This window comes from Manacus candei, unplaced genomic scaffold, assembly GCF_025592945.1.
Source record: "Manacus candei isolate 608988 ecotype Guabito, Panama unplaced genomic scaffold, ASM2559294v1 h1tg000121l, whole genome shotgun sequence".
In the NCBI taxonomy this organism is placed as follows: domain Eukaryota; kingdom Metazoa; phylum Chordata; class Aves; order Passeriformes; family Pipridae; genus Manacus; species Manacus candei.
In genome coordinates this window covers 128,738-149,093 of record NW_026138169.1, presented here as the reverse complement: position 1 = coordinate 149,093, position 20,356 = coordinate 128,738, and the positions used below count along the sequence as shown (strand labels likewise).

The 20,356-nt window shown below is 60.2% G+C and overlaps 3 protein-coding genes and 1 long non-coding RNA gene across 7 annotated transcripts; 3 read left to right on the top strand and 1 right to left on the bottom strand.

Annotated features, from left to right (window-relative positions):
* Positions 1–516: 516 nt before the first annotated feature.
* Positions 517–4,415, top strand: PREB (prolactin regulatory element binding). 2 transcript variants are annotated; one of them, XM_051770641.1, is made up of 9 exons: positions 519–696; positions 965–1,157; positions 1,775–1,986; positions 2,268–2,348; positions 2,424–2,548; positions 3,381–3,554; positions 3,620–3,692; positions 3,764–3,923; positions 4,028–4,412. In XM_051770641.1, the coding sequence occupies exons 1-9, from the start codon at positions 562–564 to the stop codon at positions 4,120–4,122; spliced, it is 1,248 nt and encodes a 415-aa protein (XP_051626601.1). In that variant the 5' UTR covers positions 519–561; the 3' UTR covers positions 4,123–4,412. The 2 variants fall into 2 exon arrangements, with proteins under 2 accessions (XP_051626602.1, XP_051626601.1); XM_051770642.1 differs by lacking the exon at positions 1,775–1,986 and having other exon boundaries at positions 517–696; positions 2,221–2,348; positions 4,028–4,415.
* A 166-nt stretch (positions 4,416–4,581) lies between these two features.
* CGREF1 (cell growth regulator with EF-hand domain 1) lies at positions 4,582–6,925 on the top strand. The gene is made up of 5 exons (XM_051770644.1): positions 4,582–5,272; positions 5,855–5,926; positions 6,101–6,171; positions 6,254–6,375; positions 6,455–6,925. Exons 1-5 carry the CDS (start codon positions 5,190–5,192, stop codon positions 6,884–6,886), a joined length of 780 nt encoding a protein of 259 aa, XP_051626604.1. The 5' UTR covers positions 4,582–5,189; the 3' UTR covers positions 6,887–6,925.
* A 210-nt stretch (positions 6,926–7,135) lies between these two features.
* KHK (ketohexokinase) lies at positions 7,136–9,829 on the bottom strand. Of its 2 annotated transcripts, XM_051770639.1 has the most exons (8): positions 9,650–9,822; positions 9,457–9,573; positions 9,090–9,224; positions 8,513–8,585; positions 8,163–8,309; positions 7,664–7,752; positions 7,430–7,587; positions 7,136–7,314 (listed from the first exon to the last, which is right to left on the bottom strand). In XM_051770639.1, exons 1-8 carry the CDS (start codon positions 9,751–9,753, stop codon positions 7,229–7,231), a joined length of 909 nt encoding a protein of 302 aa, XP_051626599.1. In that variant the 5' UTR covers positions 9,754–9,822; the 3' UTR covers positions 7,136–7,228. The 2 variants fall into 2 exon arrangements, with proteins under 2 accessions (XP_051626599.1, XP_051626600.1); XM_051770640.1 differs by lacking the exon at positions 9,457–9,573 and having other exon boundaries at positions 9,650–9,829.
* An 829-nt stretch (positions 9,830–10,658) lies between these two features.
* LOC127462202 (uncharacterized) lies at positions 10,659–15,290 on the top strand. 2 transcript variants are annotated; one of them, XR_007900340.1, is made up of 4 exons: positions 10,659–10,873; positions 11,017–11,092; positions 12,361–13,510; positions 13,564–15,290. It is a non-coding gene; the product is annotated as an uncharacterized LOC127462202 (long non-coding RNA). The 2 variants fall into 2 exon arrangements; XR_007900339.1 differs by having other exon boundaries at positions 12,361–15,290.
* Positions 15,291–20,356: the final 5,066 nt, after the last annotated feature.

Genomic DNA, 20,356 nt, shown 5'->3' with positions numbered 1-20,356 from the left:
CCACCCCCTCCCTGCTGTAACCCTGGCCCCCCATCTCTCCAAACATTGGGGTATCCCCACTGTCCCCCAAGAACCCACAAGTCCTCATTTCCCCGATCAGTGGGGGGTCTCACTGTACCTCAGAACCCCTCAAGCATTGGGAGTCCCCACGGGATCCCATGGGAACACCGTCTCCCCAAACACTGTGTTGTCCCCACTGCCCCCCAAGAGCCCGTGGGGCCACGGGCCCCCATTTCCCCTGGGGAGGGACCGCACTGTCGCCTGGGACCTGACGGGACTCCTGTCTCCCCAGGCAGTGGGTGTCTCTGCTGTGACCCAGGAGCCCATGGGGGACAGAGGCTCCCTACTGCCATGAGCGCTGGGGGTCCCCACTGACCCCCAGGGCCCCCCGAGGCACCGGGGGTGTCTCCGCTGGCCGCCGAACCGGGTTGGGCACGTGACCCCCGAGCCCCGCCCCTTTGGTGACCCCACCCCTCCTGGCCCCGCCCCAATTTTCGCGGGGCGGGGCGTGCTGACGTGCCGGTGCGTGACGTACCGGCGTGGTGACGTCACGGCGCTGCGATGGCGCCCCGGCGCCCCCCGGAGCTGTACCGGGCGCCGTTCCCGCTCTACACCGTCCGCCTCCACCCGCGCCGGGCGCTCGCCATCACCGCCGGCGGCGGCGGCGCCGCCAAGACCGGCATCCGCAATGGCGTGGTACGGGGGCAGGCGAGGGCTCTGGGGGGGCAGGTCTGAGCGCGGGGACGGGGCGCTGGGGGGGCCAGGCTGCAGCGGGGGGGGGAGGTTTGAGCGCCGGGGGGGTCTGAGGGGCTGGGGGACCGGGTGTGTGGGGGGGGCCAGGTCTGAGCGAGCGGGGGCTGCGGGACTTGGGTGGCCCGGCTCACGGGGAGGCCCGGAGGGGATGTCCCCAGGGAACCCCCCCAGAGCCCGGCGGGGCCGCGGCTGAGCCACCCCCGCCCCGCAGCACTTCCTGCAGCTGGAGCAGATCGGGGGGCAGCTCAGCGCCTCGCTGCTGCACTGCCACGACACCGAGACCCGCGCCACCATGACCATGGCGCTGGCCGGGGACGTGATCGCCGCCGGGCAGGACAACAGCTGCCACATCCTGCGCTTCACCCTGCAGGAGCCCGAGGGCCCGGGCACCGCCGGGCGCGACGGTGAGAGCCCGAGTCACCGGGGGCGGCGTGGGGCACCTGCCCTGGGGCGAGGGGGATGTGCGGACGGGCACTGCCCTGGACTGCCCCCTCATGCCTGCCCTGGGTGCCGTGTGGAGGGCTGGGTAGTGTTTTGGAGATGAGGCGTTCTGTGGACACCCCCATGCCCGCCCTGGATCCCCCTCTCCCTGCTTACCTTGGGTGCAGTGGGGCGGGATATGGGGAGCTGGGGGTCTGTGGGGTGGCTTGGGGATGGGGTACTGCCCTGGACCCCTGCATGTCTGTCCTGGACTTGCCTCCCTGTGCTTGCCCTGGGTGTCATGGGGAGCTCTGGGGATGGGACACTGCCCTGGAACTCCCCTGTGCCTTCCCTGGACCCCTTCCTGGACCCATCCCAGGTGCTGTGGGCAGGGTGTGGGGGGCTGGGGAGTGTTTTGGGGATGGACAGTGCCCTGGAACCCCCCTGGATCCCTCCCTGTGTCCACCCTGGGTGTTGTGGACCCTTTGGGTATGGGAGCTGCCCTGGGTGCCGTGGGACGGCGTGTGGGGTGCTGTGGGGACGGGCACTGCCCCCCTGTGCCCCCCGTGCCCGCCCTGCCAGCCCCGTGTCCCGGTTGCAGGCGGGGGGGACAAGGGCGTGCGGCGGCGGCGCGGCCCCGGCGGGGGGGCCCCGGGGGACACGCAGGGCCGGCCCCGCGAGGTGAGGGTGGAGAGCCTGCACCGCGTGCGCACCGACACCAGCGCCGACGCCCTGCAGAAGGCCGTGCGCTTCAGCAGCGACGGCGCCCTGCTGGCCACCGGCGGTGCCGACGGCTTCCTGCGCCTCTGGGAGGTGGGCACGGGGCGAGCCGTGGTGGGCAGGGGGGGCCAGGGGGCACAGGGCAGTGGAGTTGGGCATAGGGGAGCAGAGGGGGCACGGGGAGCCAGGGAGGTGGGTGCGGGGGGCTGGCACAGGGAAGCGGAGGCCAGCACTGCCGTGCTGGTGGCAGCACATGTCGGGCAGGGATGGCTGGATCAGCATCAGTTCCCTAACTCTGATTCCCCCCACACCTGCCCGGGGCTGCAGCGGGGCCCGGCCCCTGCCCAGCGCCCTCACCGGCTCTGCCCCCGCAGTTCCCCAGCATGAAGAAGATGCTGGAGTTCAAAGCCCACGATGGGGAGATCGAGGACATTGCACTCGGCCCTGACAACAAGGTGAGCGTCAGGTAGCCCTGCGGCCCCTTGGCCCTGCAGAAGAGCAGCGTCTGACCCCTGTGCTGTGTGTGGCAGGTGGTGACAGCAGGGAGGGACTTCCAGTGCTGCGTGTGGCAGCAGGACCAGCTGGTGACGGGGCTGCGCTGGCACGAGAACCTGCCTGGCATCCCCGACAAGGCCTATCGCTACCAGGCCTGCCGGTGAGGGCTGGGATGGGACAGGGGGCTGGGAACAGAGGGCTGGGGATGGAGCAGGGAGCTGGGAACAGACCACTGGGGATGGGGATGGAGCAGGGAGCTGGGAACAGACCACTGGGGATGGGGATGGAGCAGGGAGCTGGGAACAGACCACTGGGGATGGGGATGGGACAGGGGGCTGGGAACAGACCACTGGGGATGGGGCAGGGAGCTGGGAACAGACCACTGGGACTGGGGATGGAGCAGGGAGCTGGGAACAGAGGGCTGGGGATGGGAATGGAGCAGGGAGCTGGGAACAGACCACTGGGGCTGGGGCAGGGGACTGGGAACAGACCACTGGGGCTGGGGCAGGGAGCTGGGAACAGACCACTGAGGCTGGGGCAGGGAGCTGGGAACAGACCACTGGGGATGGGGCAGGGGGCTGGGAACAGACCACTGGGGCTGGGGCAGGGAGCTGGGAACAGACCACTGGGGCTGGGGCAGGGGGCTGGGAACAGACTACTGGGGCTGGGGCAGGGAGCTGGGAACAGACCACTGGGGATGGGGCAGAGAGCTGGCAACAGACCACTGGGGCTGGGGCAGGGAGCTGGGATCAGATCACCGGGGCTGAGGATGGAGCAGGGGGCTGGAAATGGGCCACCAGTGCTGGGGATGGGCTACCCTCAGCTGCTGCCTTGTACTGAGCCCTGTCCCGGTTGGGTCTGCAGGGAGGGGTTCCCTGGGCTCTGCTGCTCTACTGGGGAGGGGGCTGGATGCCAGGAGAGCCACAGCCTGTGCCCCCCATGCCTCCTGAGCCCCGTGCCCCCCGTGCCCCATGCCCACTGTGCCCTGGCAGGTTCGGGGCGGTGGAGGACAGTGCTGGGGCGCTGCGGCTCTACACAGTGCAGGTGCCCCACAAGCGGGAGCGCCGCCCCCCGCCCTGCTACCTGACCAAGTGGGACGGGAAGAACTTCCTGCCGCTGCTGACACGGCCCTGCGGCTCCGAGGTCATCTCCTGCCTCTCCATCAGGTACCCTGGGGCCTGGGGGAGGAGGGGGGCTGGGGCAGCCCCGGCTCACTGCCCTCTCCCCGCAGTGATTCGGGCACTTTCCTGGGGCTGGGCACAGTGACGGGCTCCGTGGCCATCCACATCGCCTTCTCGCTGCAGGTGAGCTGGGGCAGGGGGTGGGGCAGCTCCAGTGCCCCCCAGCTGGCCTCTCACCCCCCTGTGCCCCCCAGAGGCTGTACTACGTGAAGGAGGCCCACGGCATCGTGGTGACCGACGTGGCCTTTGTCCCCGAGAGCCAGCCCGGGCGGGAGCTGCTGGGGGGCCACGAGGCCGCCCTGCTCAGCGTGGCCGTGGACAGTCGCTGCAAGCTGCACCTGCTGCCCACCCGACGTACGTCCTGGGGCTCCTGGGGGGCTCCTGGGGGCTGGGGGGCCTCTGCCCCTCCCACGGCATGGGAGGGCTGCAGCCCCCCTTCACCCATCTCTGCCCCACAGGCTCCCTCCCGGTCTGGCTGCTGCTGCTGCTCTGTGCCGGGCTCATCGTGGCCACCATCCTGCTGCTGCAGCTTGCCTTCCCGGGCTTCCTGTAGCCCCCCAGCCCCTGGAAGGGACCCCTCGGCGCCAGGAGCAACCCCCCGGCCTCGACACTCCCTCCTCACAGACTGTGAAACAGAAAAGGGACCAGCCCCGGCCCCACCCCCCCGCTGGTGTTCGGGAGTGCAGGAGGGGCCGGGGAGCCGCCCGGGGCCCGGCCCACCGGGACTGTGCTGGCAGCGGTGCGGGGCCAGCCCTGGGACAGGGGGCCTGCCGGACACGGGGGTCCCCTGCCCCAGAAGGAGGGCGTCCTGCTGGCCCCCTGCCCCACTATGGCCATTAAACTGGAGCATGAAGGCAGTGCTGTGTCTGTGCCGGGGGAGTGGGGCTGGGCTGGGAGCATTGCGCTGGTCACGGTCCGGGAGAGTGTGTGCCCTCGGGGGGGCCTGGCCGTGCCCTCGGGGGGCCTTTCTGGAGACCCCCACGGCGAGCAGGTGCTGGCACTGGCTGACCCAGGCCCTCGGTGGTGCTGGTGTGGGGGTCCAGGGGTCAATGGTGGGCTGGCCCGGCTGTACCTGGGGCCCTGGGGAGTTTAGGGGGGTCTCACCCACCGGGACGGCCCCGCCCGTGCTGTGACCACGCCCGCATCTCGCCGCCCCGCCCGGCCCCGGTTGAGAAGCGCCGGATCCTGGTTGCCCCGGAGCTGCCCCGGGACGTCCCGCATGGTGCCGAACCCCCCCGGGCAGGGCAGGGCAGGGCCCGGGGCGGGCGGGGCCGCTCCTGGGCCCGGTGGCGGGGCCGGGACGTGGCGGCTACGTGGCCCCAGCGCGGGGCGGGCGGCACCGAGACGCGAGCGGGGCTGGGTGAGTGGGCACCGGGGTCACCGGGCTGGGGGTGTTGGGGGCGTGCACTGGGTGAGCAGCGCCAGCCGGTCCCGTGCACGCCGCTGTCCTGTGCCCCCTCCCGTCCGTGCCAGCGTGTCCCCGCCGCGCTGGGACCGGGGCAGCTCCCGGAGCCCCCGCCCCTCTCCTACCGCCGGCTTCCCACGGCCCCGGGACCCCGACCCGCCCAGAGGCGCCCCCGACCCCGCCACTCTCGTTCCACTGCAGCCCGAGGTGGCGGGATGAGGAACCCACCGGTGACACTGACCGTGCTGCTGCTGCTGGGGCCGGTGGCACGGGCCGCCCCCAGGGCGGGGGGGCAGAGGTAGGGGGGTACAGGTATGAGGTACAGGGGTGGGGGCACAGGTATGGAGGGTACGGGTGTGCGAGCACAGGTATGGACGGTACAGGTACGGGAGTACAGGTGTAGGGGCACAGGTATGGGGGTATGGGTATGGGGGTACAGGTGTGGGGGCACAGGTATGGGGGTACAGGTAGAGGGGGCACAGGTATGGAGGGTATGGAAGGTATGGGTGTGGGGGAACAGGTAGGAGGGTAGAGGTGTGGGGGGCACAGGTAGGGGGGTACAAGTGTGAGGTACAGGTGTGGCAGGCACAGATGGAGGGCAGAAGAATGGGGGGACATAGTTAAGGGCAGGCAGAGACATGGGGGTTCATATGGGTGTGGGGGCACAGGTACAGGTGGGGTGCATGGGGGCCGATGGGCACCTGGGCATGAGGGGGGCACAGGTATAGAGGGGGCGGGTGGCTGTGGGTGGGCACAGGGGTCCGGGGGTGCCCGGTGAGGGGTGGTACTAAGGGGGCTGTGGGGGCCATGGTTAGGGGGATGTCAGGCCAGCACGGGCAGCCCCTCCAGGGGCACAGGTAACCCCCCGTCTCCTGGCCAGGCCTGAGCCCCCCCTGGCCACAATCCTGGAAGCGTATCCCGACCTGCTGAGCCCGGAGTTGCCACTGCTGCCGTGAGTCCCTGCCCTGGAGAGCCCCGTGACACCGGGACCCCACCCCGGCTGGGGCTGTGCATTGAGGGGGGGACAGCAATGGGGGGGGGCCCGGGCAGTGCCCACCTGCTCATGGGCCAGGGTGGGCCATGGGGCATGGGCAGTGTTGCCCACCCCTGTCCCTGCTCCCCCCAGGCTGCTGCGGGGCGCGGTGCGGAGCCTGGGGCTGCCGGAGCAGGATGTGGAGGCCATGCCACGGGAGCAGGGTGAGGCCATGTGGTGTGATGGGGGGCTGAGGGGCTGGTGGGGTCAGGGACCCCAGCCCCACGGTGCCTCTGTGCCCCACAGCCCTGCTCTACCTCGCCGTGCTCCATGACCATGACCGGAGTGGGCACCTGGATGGGCTGGAGCTGCTGCAGCTGCTGGGCACTGTGCTGGCACAGGCCGGGGGGTGGCCAGACCCCGACACGGTGGGTCCCACAGGGATTGTCCCTCGCACCCCACAGAGCCCCCAGGCCAGGCCCTCATCCCCATGCCCTGTCCCTGCAGGTGGCTGCTCTGGTGGACCGAGCCCTGGCGAGGCAGGACCGCAATGGGGATGGGCTGCTGGACCCCCACGAGCTGCTGTCACCTGACCAGGGCCAGGGACCCCTGGGGCAGTCCTCCCTGGAGCCGCAAGCAGGGGCCGAGACTGTGCCTGAGGAGGGCACAGAGATGCTCAGGGGGCACCTGGGGGTGAGCAGCCCAGGGCAGGCAGCCCCTGAGACTGGAGCTGCCCAGGCTGGAGCCCCTGAGGATGGAGGCATGGAGGGGGACGAAGGCCCCAAGGTGGAATCCCCCAGTGCTGAGGCTGTGGAGGCAGAAGAAGCCCCCGAGGCTGAAGCCCACAATAGTGATGTGTCTGAGGAAGAGGAAGTCCCCGAGGCTGAAGCCCTTGAGGAGGAGGCAGCCCCAGCATGGAGGGACTCTGGGGAGGGGTAGATGGTGGGAGGCTGTGGGCAGGGCTGACTGGGGCAACGCCCTGGCTGCTTCCTGACCTGCTCGTGGCACAGAGTGGTGGGGGGTCCCTGTGTCCCCCACCCTGCATCCGGGCTGGAGGGCTGGGGCACTGTGGTCATGTGGTCTCCCCTGTAACGCATCAGACAGAGAAATAGAGGCTGCTGGTGGCCTTGGCCATGGTCAGTGCACCCCTGGGGCCGTGGGACCCTGGCCAGGGCAGGGGGGCATAGCTGTTGTGGGGCACGTGGAGCTTTATTGGGGGAGGTGCTGCGTGCAGTGGATACGTGGTGCTCCTGGGTGGTGAGGGGGTCTCCAGGCACAGGCTCAGATGATGCCATCGAAGCCCTGGATCCCGCATTTCCTGCCTGCGATCCGGCAGCCGAAGGTGAGGGCATCCTGCAGGGTCCTCCCTGGGGACGGGGCCCAGGATGAGACGTGGCCGCGCTGTGTCTGCAGCGCAGCTGTGCCAGAGCTGTGCCAGGCTGAGCCATGGCCACGCTGCGCCCGGGCCGTGTCCGTGCCCACCTTCTGCGAGCGCGAAGATGACAGAGGCATTGAAGGTGTCCCCGGCCCCCAGTGTGTCCACGAGGGTCTCTGGGGGGAAGGCGTCCGAGTGCACCAGCTCCCCGTTGGGCCCCACGGCGTCGGCCCCCTCCTCGGCCCAGGCGCAGATCAGCGTGGCCCTGGGGGGGTGTGGGATGTGTGTGGGGCCCCCCACGCACTCCCCAGCCCTCCCGGCCCCCCATGCGACCCCCATACCCCGACTGGATGCGCCCCCGCAGCCCCCGCAGCGCCTCGGGGGCCGAGCGGTACCCGAAGTGCTGGGCCAGGTCCTTGCTGATGAACACCTGCACGAGAGGGGCTGGGGCGGGGGGCAGCCCCCGGCTCCCCCAGCCAGGCAGGGATGGGCCTGCATCCCAGCGCTGCCCCCAGACCCCAGTCACACCCCCAGATCCCGACGACACCCCCAGACCCCAATCACACCCCCAGCTCCCTTACACTCCCGGACTGACTCCCTTACACTCCCCAGACCGCAATCGCACGCCCACACTCTGACCACACTCCCAGACTCCGACTGTGCTCCCCAGACCTTGGGTACCCCCCCAGACCCCGGGTACCCCCCCAAACCCCACCCCTGCACCCCTCGAGCCCGGACCACGACCCCCAGCGCCCCTGGCCCCGCCCCCGGGTGCAGCCGCCCCTTGGCCCCGCCCATGAGCTGTAAGTCCCGCCCCCTTGTCTTGGCCCCGCCCCGCACCACTTGGCCCCGCCCCATCAGCGGCAGCAGCTCCTCCCGGGGCTTCTCCACCTCCACCGAGATCCGGACCCACTGTCCCGGTGCCGCCGCCCGGTTGTGCCGCTCCACCCGCTCCAGCATCGCCTCCTGCTCCGCCGCGTTCCGGGCCTGCGGGCACGGGCACGACTCCGCCACCGCCGGGGGTTCGCCGGCCCCGGGGGGCCCCCCACTCCCGGGATGCTCCGCCCTCTTGGGATGCTCCCCAGCCCGAGGGGTCCCCCCAGCCCCGGGCTCACCCACAGTCCCAGGGAATCCCCCTCCAGCCCCGGGGGTCCCTCTGGCCCCAAGGATCCCCAGAGCCCCGGGCTCACCTCGAAGTGGATCCACTTGTACTGGGAGAGGTCGACCCGCTCGAAGTCTCGGGCCGTCGCATCAGGCAGGTTCCTGCGGGACGGACGCCAGGTGGGGCAGGGGACCCCCAGCCTGGCACGCGGCCGGGGGCGAAGGGCAGTGCCAGGGGCTGTGCAGGGCCCCACGCTGCCGGGACAGAGGTCCCAGGGGTGACACTGCCCAGGTGAATCATTAATTGATGGCATCTGGGACCCTGAGCTCGACTCGAAGGGCAGCGCAGCGGTGGCCAGGCCGGGGCCGCGGTTCAGCGATGCCCAACAGCCCCTGACCCTTCGGCACGGCCGAGGGAGCACCGGCCCCGCACCGGGCAGGTGCCGTGGCTGTGCCGGGTGTCCCCCTGGGGCCGTGCCCGCTGCCCCGCGCCCCAGAACGTGCGGCCATGTGGGGATGTCCCCGCCAATGCCGGCGGCGGCACAGGCGGTGAACGGGGGGCTGCGGGGACCACTGGCGGGACCACAGGGAGTCAGGCAGCGGGACCCGCGCCTGTGTAACCCCGAGCTGGCTCAGCCCGGCTGCCCGCAGGTGCCGGGCCCTTACGTGTCGTGCAGGACGATGGTGCGGGAGCCGCTGGAGGCGTTGACGATGCAGCAGGCACAGGGCACGTCCCCGCGGGTCTGCCAGGCAATGTGCGCCGTGTCCACCCCCCGGCGCTGGAAATCCGCCACGATGAAGCTTCAGGGGACAGAGAGCGGGGTGAGGGGCCCGCACATCCCCGGGAGGGGCGGGACGGGTGCCCCGGCGGGCGCCGGTGGTGACGGCGGGGGCAGGCGGGCAGCGGGGGGACCGCGGCCACGGCATCGCGCCGCGGGTCGAGGCTGCCGGTGGAGTAACACGGAGAGGCCGGTGGAGTGTCAGGGCGGGTCGGCCCGTGCCCAGTGCTGGGGGGGTCCCGCACCCCACTTACTCGGCGGCGGGGCCGGGGGCCAGCGAGCCCATGAAGGCGCAGGGGGCTCCCAGCAGCGCCAGCACCGTGCAGGAGTTGGAGGCGTTCCCGCCCCGCTGCCACCGCTGCGACACGCACCTGCGGGGACAGGAGGCTGCGGTGGGCGCGGGGCCGGCTCGGGAGGCACCGGTGGAGCCGCCCCCGTTGGCGGTACCTGGTGTCGGAGTCCTCGGCCGGGAAAGTCTCCACCACGCTGATGATGTCCAGGCACACCAGCCCCACGCACAGGATCCGCCGCTCGCCCGCTCGCGCCGCCATCCCGGACCGCTGCGGAGCGGGACTGGGAACGGCGGCGGGATCGGGGCGAGGACCGGGCACAGTCCCGGGACCGCCGGCCTGGCCACGCCCCGGACACGCCCCCACCCCCCCGCGCCGCCAATCAGCGCCCGCCGCCGCGCCGGGCCCTCGATGGGCGGGGCGAGAAGTGGGTGTGTCGTGTGGGTCACGCCTACAGTGCGCCCCGCCCCCGCCCCGCGGGCACATAACGGGCGGGAAGGGACGGACACCCCATACACCCACCCCACACACCCACACACCCATACACCCACCCCACACACACACCCCACAGACCCCCATACACCCACCCCACACACACACCCACCCCACACACCCCCATACACCCACCCCACCCCACACACCCATACACCCACCCCACACACCCCACACACACACCCACCACCCCACACACACACACCCCACACACCCCCATACACCCACCCTACACACACACCCACCCCACACACCCCCATACACCCACCCTACACACACACCCACCCCACACACACCCACCCACCCACCCCCATACACCCACACCTCCATACACCCACCCCACACACACCCATACACCCACCCCACACACACACCCACCCCACACACCCCCATCACCCACCCTACACGCCTACCCACCCCACACACACCCACCTCACACACACACCCACCCCCCACACACCCACCCCCCCACACACCCACCCCCCACACACCTCCATACACCCACCCCACACACCCACCCACCCATCCCACACACACCCACACCCCCCACACACCCACCCCCCCACACACCCACCCCACACACACCCACCCCCCACACACCCACCCCCCACACACACCCACCCCACACACACACCCACCCCACACCCCCCCCACACACACACACCCACCCCCCTCACCCCACACGGACAAACCCATCCAGCACGTGTGCCCTTTGGACACACGGACACACGGACACACGGACACATAGACACTGTGCGGGAGCCCCCGGTGAGGGACCAGGACCTGCCGACCCTTTGCGCAACAAAGGGCCCGGGACCTGTGGCCCGGCCAGCTGAGGGACACCTGGGGACAGCGGGAGCTGAGCGTTCCAGACCTTGGGCACAGCCAGGTGAGGCACCTCGGAGACAGCAGGAGCCGAACATTCCAGACTTTCCCGTGCTCAGACTGTGAGGGGATACATGCTCAGGGGTTCCTTTGTTCGGGGTCCGTCCTTGGAGGCACCAGCTCGAGCTGTTGGGTTTTTTTACTTAGTTATTGCATCAAGATCAAATCATTTCAAGGATTGAGACGTCTGAGACTCCGCGATGGGACAGCTGGGACTGAGCTGGTGAGGGGCACTGGTCTGTCGGGGCAGTGTGAAGGGGCCTCGGCCCCAGCTCAGCTGTGGTGGCTGTGGCTGCTGGAGCAGCTCCGGGGTGGTTGGACAGGGAAGTTTCTTTAACAGTCTGGCGACCCAGGTGAGGCCCCAGACCACCCGCTTTGGAGCCTCCCTGCTCCAAACCCCCACCTGCTGGCACCGGGCGAGCTCACCGGGATCTTTGGAGCAGGGAGGAGCCAAAGGGATCGTTAAAATTCCCTGAGCAGATCCAACGTCAGTGGTCAGGGTTTGTTATTAGACTGCTCCGACTCCCTCAGCCTCTCCGTAGGTGCAGCATTTTGTAAGGTCGGGGGAGTCCCTGCAGGGGGTCGAGCGTGGCCTGAGCAGTGTGGGGGGGAAAGGGGGGTTTGGGGGCTCGCCCAAGGCGTGCAGGGGGTTGGGATCCCTCGTAAGCCGTGCAGGGAGTTGAAGTTAAGGGGGGTATGACTATTTTTAGCAGGTCCAGCACAGCAAAGGGGATGCTCTTGGCCGAGGTTGTGCAATTGGGAACATTGGGGGTGATCTGAGGCTTCACTGACCCTGGGAGAGAGAGAGAGAAAAGGTTGATGGGAGAGTTGAAGCATTTGAGAAGATTAAGAGGGAAACCGTTTAGACCCTGGGCTCTGTGTGTGCTGCAGACGGTGTTTAACGTCTGGTGACTCCCTCAAGGCGCTTCGAGAGTTTCTTTGGCAGCAAAGAGCCGGCTGGTGCCCAGACACAGCGCCCAGGGAAGGAGCTGGTCACCTGAGGTCGCTGTTGTGTGCGCGTGGGATCTCCTCAAACAGAGGGATCCAGGGGCGTCCGCATCCAGAGGCGCCTCAGCTCCGGCCCGCGCTGTTTGTACCTCCTCGGAGGGGTTGTTGGGGTGTGAGGGTGAAATCCCACACCAGGAGCGGGTTCTCCAGACCCGCGGGTTTGGGGGGTGTGGGACATCCCTGTGCTTGTAACGGTGGTAGCTCCGTGTGTGCTTCTAAAAAAATATTTCCAAAAGCACATTTTCCTACGTGTATGTTTCTCTTGGGTAAGTGGATGGTGAAGGATGCAAGAGAATGGGTAGAACTGTTGTGATTGTTCTCAAGGAGTTGCTGTGTTCTGTCTGTAACTGGAGGCTTCCCCTGGGCCTGGTTTGCTACTTGGACACAGCAGGAGGAGACTGTTTGAATTTTCACGTTAATGTTATTTATATTAAGTAACATTATGCATAAATATTTATATTAAACACTTTCATTTCCTTCCAGGAGGACGATCTGCAGAGTCCTGGCCGAGCAGGAGAGGGGTTGTGGTGCCCGATGGTTTGTACGGCCCCTCTGGGGAGAAGGGAAGGAAAAGGCTTTTGCTACTTTAAAAAAAAAAAAAAGTAAATGAGAAAATGGTTTTAAAGCTCTGTTGTGATTTTACGGAGGTTGAGGGTTCAGCCCCTTGGATCTGCAGAGGATTTTGGCACTTAATGCCCTGCACTTGAGGTATAAAATTCCTGGGCCAATCAACTAAACCTCTGGCTGAGGGAAACAAGGACTATCAGTTAGGTGAGGAAAAGAAGAAGAGGCTGCAGGCAGAGGGGCTGCTAAGTTTGATTGGGTTGGAAAGGTTCAGGCAGAGCTTTGGGATGCGCATGAGAGAGAGAGAAAATCTTATGGGAAAAATTACAGGATGCAGGACCCGTAACATCTTCAGGAACAGTCCTGTAACTCAGAATTTTGTGTCCAGTGCAGGAGCTGAGTGAATGGGTCTTTTGTTCTGATAAAGAGCGAGACAGTAACGACATCTGATGAGGAGGAAGTGACATTACAACCTTTCATTAAAACTGATGGTTGTCGGGGTCACTAAACTGCCACTAACCCAGAGCCAGCTGCCAAACCTCAGCCTCAGCCACCCAAAGATCAAAGTTTGCCAGTAAATCAGGCGAGCCTGAAATCCAGCAAGTGGGATCCTATCGATGCACCCCTACATTTGGACTCCAGTTGGTCCTGGCCAGCAATTAATAAAATTTCCAATAGGTCCTGGAATGCAACGTTCAGCATTAATGCAGGGGGGGGCTGAGGAGCCCTGTGTGTGACCCGGGCAGCAAGGAGTTAAAATCACTGCAGTAAACAGAGCAAGTGTTATCTGCCTAAAATCACTGGAGTAAACAGAGCAAGTGTTATCTGCCAAGCAGCTCAGTTTATGGCTCCTGGGTGAGAAGTGAAGTCTGCTGATCTTAACCCTAAAGGAAACCCAGAGACTGCAGTGTGCTGCTGCAATCCTGGCTGGGGACTGCTGGGGCACCTCAGAGCTGGAGTTTTGCTGCAGCACGGGATGGAATTTCCGAAGCTGTGGCTGATTTGGCTCCTCTGAGAGCTGCAGAACCCAACACCACAACCCAACAGCCACCCACGTGCTTGGGCAGTGGTGGGGGGCTCACAGTCCCCCTCCAATTCTCCTGTCTGGGCAGTTCATTACAGGCAGTTCAATGCCAGTGCTGTGCCTTTAACCACTGCTGTGACAAATCTGGTGGAAATGGGAACTCAGACTCAGAGTGTCCCGCTCGTGGGTGGCAACCCAAGATGAGAAAGATGTGTCTTGTTTGATTCCCTGCTGGAAACAGGACAAGGCTCGACTGGTGCTTGCCTGGGAGGGAGGGCAGGACACCTTTAGCAGAGCCCACAGGGGTACAAACATTCACCCACAGCACGGGCTGCACTTGGGGAACTCTCACAAGCAGCCTCACCCCCTCAGGACGTGGAATTCAGGGGAGGAGACCCCCCTGAAAAGGCAGGAGACGCCCCTGAAAAGGCAGGAGACCCCCCAGAAAAGGCAGGAGACCCCCCCGAAAAGGTGGGGGAGCAACAACAGCAGCGAAGCAAAGGCTTCATGAGAGAGAAGCTGAGATTCCACCTGAGAGGTACCAGGTCCAGGCTGTTAAACTCGAGCCCCTCAGGGGGAAGCTGCCCAGCCCGGCCCCTGCGAGGCCTGGGAGGGTGGATTTCTCCAGGAATGACCCAGCACAGCCCCACTGCAGGTCCAAGGACACGGGGCAGCCCCGAGGGTGACCCCCCTCAGGAGCCCAACACTTGGGTCCTGCCAGCCCCGGGGGGACCCAGCCAGGGGATTGGTGTGACAAGAACCAGGAAAGCCAGGGAGATGTGGGAGTCCCTCTGCCTCAGGCCCTTTTGAATTTTGGGTTTCTTTTGTGGCACCAAACCAGCATTGATGGATTGTTCCTTCTTTTTAATAATTGTCCTCTAGCAGGCAAAACTTTCACTTTTTGTTTAACAGGAACCTCCTAACAGATGATGTCGAGCTGTGTGGAACTGATGAAACCTTTAACTGCCCCCATAATTGCCTGTATTATCAGTTTATTAATTTTTGTGCCTTTTTTTGTGTTTTTAATATCACCTTGTTGAGGATCAAATATCAGTCGGATTTTGTAAGACAGACCACTTTATGTATTCTTAGTTTGATTTTTGCTAGGTTTATTTTGTCTTTTTGCTGGGAAAAAAAAAGAAAAAAAAGGAAGAATGGTGTGGGTAAAGCTTTTGCTTTTATCTTATGGAGGCAAAACTTTGTCTCAAGGAATTGGGAATCAGGGAATTCAGCTAAATTTAGCCTGGGAGTCGATACAAGGATTTATACTGTTTGAGATGGTACAAATATGTATTAACCTTCCATGTTCTGCCTCGGAAGGCTTTGTATCTGTTATGATGTGGCTGAATTTTTAAACAAAAAGGAAATGTTGCACGGGAAATGGATGAGTCCCCCTTCCCAGCCCAGGGATGCATCGAATTCCAAAATCTGACTGAGGGCTCCTTGTCCTTGTCCCTTTTGGTCCCATTTCTCACCCACTGAGACAATTGGATCATTAAGAAGCACCATATGTGCTAAAGGTTAATTTTTCACAGGGTACAGAATTACCCACCGAGCTCCCAGGGACAGGAGCATTGCCTATAAAATTATTCCAACTCTGTGTGGATGTAACCATGAGAGAACTTTGGTTTAGAGCCTTTGAAGGATGTGAACACACCCCCTCAACAAACACATTTGCAGAGCTGTGAATGAACCTTTGTACAACCTTGTCCTGCAGGATTAATGATGGCAAGTCAGACATATTTACATAAAAATAAATTATTTATTATGATAAATTATTAGACAAAAAGATCTTAAACAGAATTATTTACTACACAGTATAGAAGCTAGAACTGCTCATACAGTACAGTGTACTATATCAAAGTGATTATATTAAATTATATAAAATATATAAAATATATTAATATTATATTAATATTATATTAATATTATATTAATATAATATTAATATTATATTAATATAATATTAATATTATATTAATATTATATTAAATTGTTTAATTATTTTATTATACTATATTATTTAATGTAATATTGATATTGTAGTAAAGCAATTACATTAAAGCTAGCAAAAAGAAAACAATTATTACATAGAGATTGATGTTACTCGCCCAGACCAATATAATTGGACAAATCTCTTTGGCTCAGCCTTGAGGGTGTTAGCTGTCATAATCATACATTTCCCTTTTACATACAAAATTATTACAAAAATCAGTTACAATTTAGTTAGCAACATTAAACAGAGCCTAATATAGAATTAGCTATTGATTCTGGCAAGAAACACTGTTATTATTTCAATTTATGTATTCCTGGAGTGGTTAGTATCCTCATTTGCTGGATTAGGTATCACACTCATATGTGCAGTGATTATTAATAAAAACCACATTCTGATTAACAACGACATTATAGCAACAGGGTGTAACATCATGTGCAGCTGAGGACGGTCCAAAGGAGTCAATCCCACTTCCCATCTGTTCTCCAGCCCTTGTCACTCGCTCCAGGCCATGGTGTGTTTTTATCAGCTCACCATGGACAGTGATTAGCATTTTTTGGGTGTCCTTTCCATTGTTGTACCAGTTTGTGTGGCCCAGGATGTCCAACAGCTGTTTAGCCAGGGCAGTGTCCATTCCCACAGGCCCTGCAGGTTGTCCTGAAAGGCTTCCATGGTACCTTTTGGAGCTGATCCAGGGGCAGGGGCCCAGGAGAGCTGGTTGAACAGTTAAACAGTTAAACTCCATTGCTCCATGAGGGTTATTTATCTGATACAACACAGAGGGGAACCTTTTGTCCCGCTCGGGTTGGTGTGGCCTGAGGGAGCCTTTCACCAAACCATTCCCAGTTCCACCACCCTGTTTGCTTGGGAGTTACAAGGTGCATGGAAAACCCGTTTGCTGCTCCCCTTTTGGCCCAGCCTTGTGCCATCACGCTGCTGAATTGTGATCCATTGTCACCTCGTGCAGTCTGGGACAGGGAGACTGGAACACCAGTTACCGAGTCCCGAAATAGCAGCTTTGGCATCAGCCCCGTGGCAGTGACAGCCCAGAGACCCCCACACCTGTCAGTGTGTCCCCACAGCCACTGGATGGCCCCAGAGGGACAATATAACCAATTTGCCCAGTGGACCAGAGTGTCTTGTTATGTTTGATTTGCCAAGGTAGTGCCAAGTCTGGGTGATTTTGCCCCAGCCTTAATTGGCACTGGGGACATTGTGTGGGAGTGCCTTTGCACATCTTTCTGGTGGGTAGCCAGCCTCCAATCTGTGCTGCAAAAAATAAAGCTTCCTGTCCAGTTTGCCCTAATTTACAGTGTGGCCTCCCCCAATTGGTGCCAGTGCTCAGGATCTTCCAGTTAATCAATTTTTAATGTTTGCCATCTGATCCACCTGGTTGTTCCAATCAGTCTGTGAGGCTTTATCCTGGGCATGAGCTTTGACCCGTCTGTGTGGATTGGTGGGGACTGAGCCTGTAACAACCACCACATCCAAAATCCCTTCTGCTGAGCCTCCTTTCCACTCCCTTGCCAACCCAATGCTTCCCCGACACAACCACTGTGGCACCAGCCCAGGCTGCACAGGAACCAACACACATTGTCTCTGTTTTTTACTGCCAGCAGTGCAGCTTTCCATTTCCCCACCTGTGCACTTCCCATTCTTCCTTCTGCTGCTTCCCTTCCTGTCTGAGTGTTGAGCAACTGCTCTGTGCTTCCACTTGCCATTGGCTGAGGCATCAGGAAAACACCTTTAACTTCAGTCTGATGTAAGTGCAGGAGCACCAAGCAGAGGACTCTGGGGCAGAGCCAGCGTGTCTGGGGTCACAGCTATTTGTGATTTGGAAGGTTTTGTCAGCCCCTCAGTTGTGTCCATTTGACCCCTGACTCCTGAGGCACAGGCACACCATCTGTGTGCTGCTGGTCTCTGTGCAATCCCCTCTGGGGCAGCACTGCCCTTCCTAATCCTGGCTAATGGGTTAGAAGGGCCTTGGATTTGCACAGATTGGTGCTGGGGAATTTTTTCTCCTTATTGAAGAGCTTGAGTCAGAGATAATAATCTCCTTTCCCAGTCAGTTCATCTTTTTTCAGTGTCTTTTAATGCTGTGGAGTTGAACCCTAATGGTTGTTTGGGTCCATGTGGGCCTTTCTGGAACATATTACAGTAAGTATCATGTTCAGCAAAACCCCATTCAACTCTCACAGGATCACTGGGGTGAACTGGCCCAAGTGACTGATATATTTTTAGCTCTTCTATCAGTGTTTGCAAAGCCTGTCTGTGTCTATCAAGGCACTCCCAGGTCTGTTTTTTCCTCATTAATGCATACAAGGGTCTTGCTACTATAGAAAATCCAGGAAAATTATTTCTCCAGCATCCTAAAGCACCCACGATCTTTTGAAGTTCCTTTTTGGTAGCAGGAGTGGGTTTAGCATCTAATCTTGTAATGGTTTCAGCTGGGACTGCAGCCTGACCTGCAACCCAGCAGGTTCCCAGGAATTTCACCTCTTCAGAGGGTCCTTGGCATTTGGCAGAGGGCACTTCTACCCCCTCCTCATTTAATTTATTCCATATATCCGGTGCTGTTTTTCCTGCTGCACTTTCCCCCTCACCCCCTATCAATGCATTATCAATGCATCCATAGGTTTGTGCCCCTCCCAGGATTTCTCCCTGTTGAAGGAGTTCAGGTAAAGCCTCGTGTGCCATTTTGGGTGAATGCTGATCCCCGTGGGGCAGGCGATTAAAGGGCTGTTTTATTCCTTTCAAGGAAATGTAAATTTATCTTCTTCCTGCAGTGGAACCATGGAGAACATGTCTCTTACATCTGGAACTATCCTTTCTTTGGTTGCAGGAGGAACAGGGTACTGTTTGATACTGGTCACAGCAGAAGCAGGTCAAACTGCAGACATTTTAAATAGATTAATTTTCCTATTTTTTTCCCAGAAAATTTACTATATGGGGTGTTTGGTGGGCCCAAATGACCAAACATTCTCGTTGGGCAATTGCCAAACTTTTCCTTTAAGGACATCATGTCCTAAAATGTTTTCTTCGTGATCTGAAATTGCAAAGGTGTGTCAGGTCATTCATTTTCCCCCAGATAACCTTGAACAGACTCTGGCAGTATAACAGACAATACTCTGTCCCTTGAATCCTGTTAGAGAGACCCTTTTTCTCTTAAAACTTCAGTTTAATTTTGCAGCATCTGTGGGGGTGATCAGAGATATTTGGGCTCCCGCATCAATCAGAAAATTCAGAGGTTGCTGTTCAGGTCCCCCTGGAAGCAGATATGGGGCCCATCCTTATCAGACCATTGATAGGTCTGGGTGAGGAGGCCCAAAGTTCACCCAGCACTCGGTGGGTTTTCCCTTTTGTGTCTCTGTTTTCTCAAAAGGTGTGTTTTTCCTGAGGAGGTTTTTTGTTATTCTTGTTTCCCCCTTGCTGTACTTTGACTAAGTTTGCTGTCACTGCACTGGGGTGTCCCCTGAGAGCTGCACTGGGACCACCTGAGGTCACTGTGTCCTCCACACTCCTTTTGCTGTTCCCCTGAGCGAGAAGGGGGTTTGGATCTTTCTTTTCTCTTGGGTGGGCTATGTTTGAACTCAGAAGGTCTCCCCGTTGCAGTTTTTGCGCTCCTCTCAACAGCCCGAGTTTGCTCTCTGGGATGGTTTTCCCAGCCCATTTCCCTTGCATGGTTTTACCTCATCATGGAAGAGTTCTGCCCCCGTGGGGATCGGTCACCTCAGGGCCTGTGGGTCCTGAGAAGGTTCATTATGCATCACATCTCTGCTGATTCCATCTCCTCACCCCACTGAGTATGTTTCTAACATTGTTGGCTCTCCTCTCAAGAGAGATCTCAACACCTCAGGGTCCAGCCCTGCGAGGTTGGGGTGCCTGTGCTGGCACTGCCTGGAGGCAAAGCTGCCCTGGGCCCGTGGGGGAGATTTCCTGAGGTGACCCTGTGGGTGTGGAGCTGCTTCTCCTCTTCCCAGAACATTTGTTCCTCATGCCCAACACGCAGCCCTGCTGGTTATGGAATGGGGTGGGTTGGCAGGCTCAGGTCCCAGATTTAATGGCACTCCTGGCCCCCGGAGTGCAGCACTCTCAGTTCCCTACAGCAACATCCTGGCTCCCCGAAAGGCTCACACTCCACAAATACTCAGTCTCTGACTCACCTGGGTTTCATCCATATTTTTCCTGTAGGTTTGCCAGTTGCAGGGGGTCCCAGGGAGTGGTTCTGACCGTGTTCTTCCTCTGACCTCCCTGAGGTCCTTCAGACACTTTGGTCTTAATTGTGGGTCTCATTTTTCACTCTGGAACCTCTTCCTCTGCAGGAGGTGGGGGTTCAATTGTGTCATCAGAGTCCCATTCTCACTCATCAGCATTTTCATCAGGGCTTTCCCAAATATCACCATCCCAGTTCCCAGGTGATACTATTAATATTCCTATTTTACTAACATCCAGAGGATTGGGGGCTTTTAATAATGTCCATTCTAATTTTTCTTCCAAGGTTTTTTCTTTTCATTGAACTCTTTTAACTGTTGTTTTAATCGGCCATTTTGATACTGTAAAGACAGTTCTACAGGTTTTCTTTCTTTTATTTCATCTCTCAGATTACTAGTTTCTTTTATCATTTGTTCTCTCCATTGCCATAGAGCCTTTAAGCACAATCCCAGTGCATGACTGATGACACCTTTTCCCTTTTTATCTTTCTGTGATCTTTGGGTTTTGTCTAATTTCTCTTGTATCCCTTCCCAGTCACACCAGTTGTCCACTGGCCCAGGACCATCAGTGTTAATGTGTGTCCTGGGCCTCTGGAAATATCCTGCCAGGCCTTTTGGCTGTTTCTCAGAACTGGGATGGGAAGGGGAGTCCCTAAACCCTGCAGCGAGGGAGAACACAGAAAGACT

Bases quoted from the DNA above. Each gene is read 5' to 3' on its own strand.
- PREB (XM_051770641.1), top strand. From the start codon at position 562: ATGGCGCCCCGGCGCCCCCCGGAGCTGTACCGGGCGCCGTTCCCGCTC. The intron at 2,549-3,380 runs GTGAGGGCTGGG...GTGCCCTGGCAG, and splicing joins TATCGCTACCAGGCCTGCCG to GTTCGGGGCGGTGGAGGACA. The intron at 3,555-3,619 runs GTACCCTGGGGC...CTCTCCCCGCAG, and splicing joins ATCTCCTGCCTCTCCATCAG to TGATTCGGGCACTTTCCTGG.
- CGREF1 (XM_051770644.1), top strand. From the start codon at position 5,190: ATGAGGAACCCACCGGTGACACTGACCGTGCTGCTGCTGCTGGGGCCG. The intron at 5,273-5,854 runs GTAGGGGGGTAC...TCTCCTGGCCAG, and splicing joins CCCAGGGCGGGGGGGCAGAG to GCCTGAGCCCCCCCTGGCCA. The intron at 5,927-6,100 runs GTGAGTCCCTGC...TGCTCCCCCCAG, and splicing joins CCGGAGTTGCCACTGCTGCC to GCTGCTGCGGGGCGCGGTGC.
- KHK (XM_051770639.1), bottom strand. From the start codon at position 9,753: ATGGCGGCGCGAGCGGGCGAGCGGCGGATCCTGTGCGTGGGGCTGGTG. The intron at 9,574-9,649 runs GTACCGCCAACG...CTGTCCCCGCAG, and splicing joins GCCGAGGACTCCGACACCAG to GTGCGTGTCGCAGCGGTGGC. The intron at 7,753-8,162 runs GTGCGGGGCGGG...CCTCTCGTGCAG, and splicing joins TGATGGGGCGGGGCCAAGTG to GTGTTCATCAGCAAGGACCT.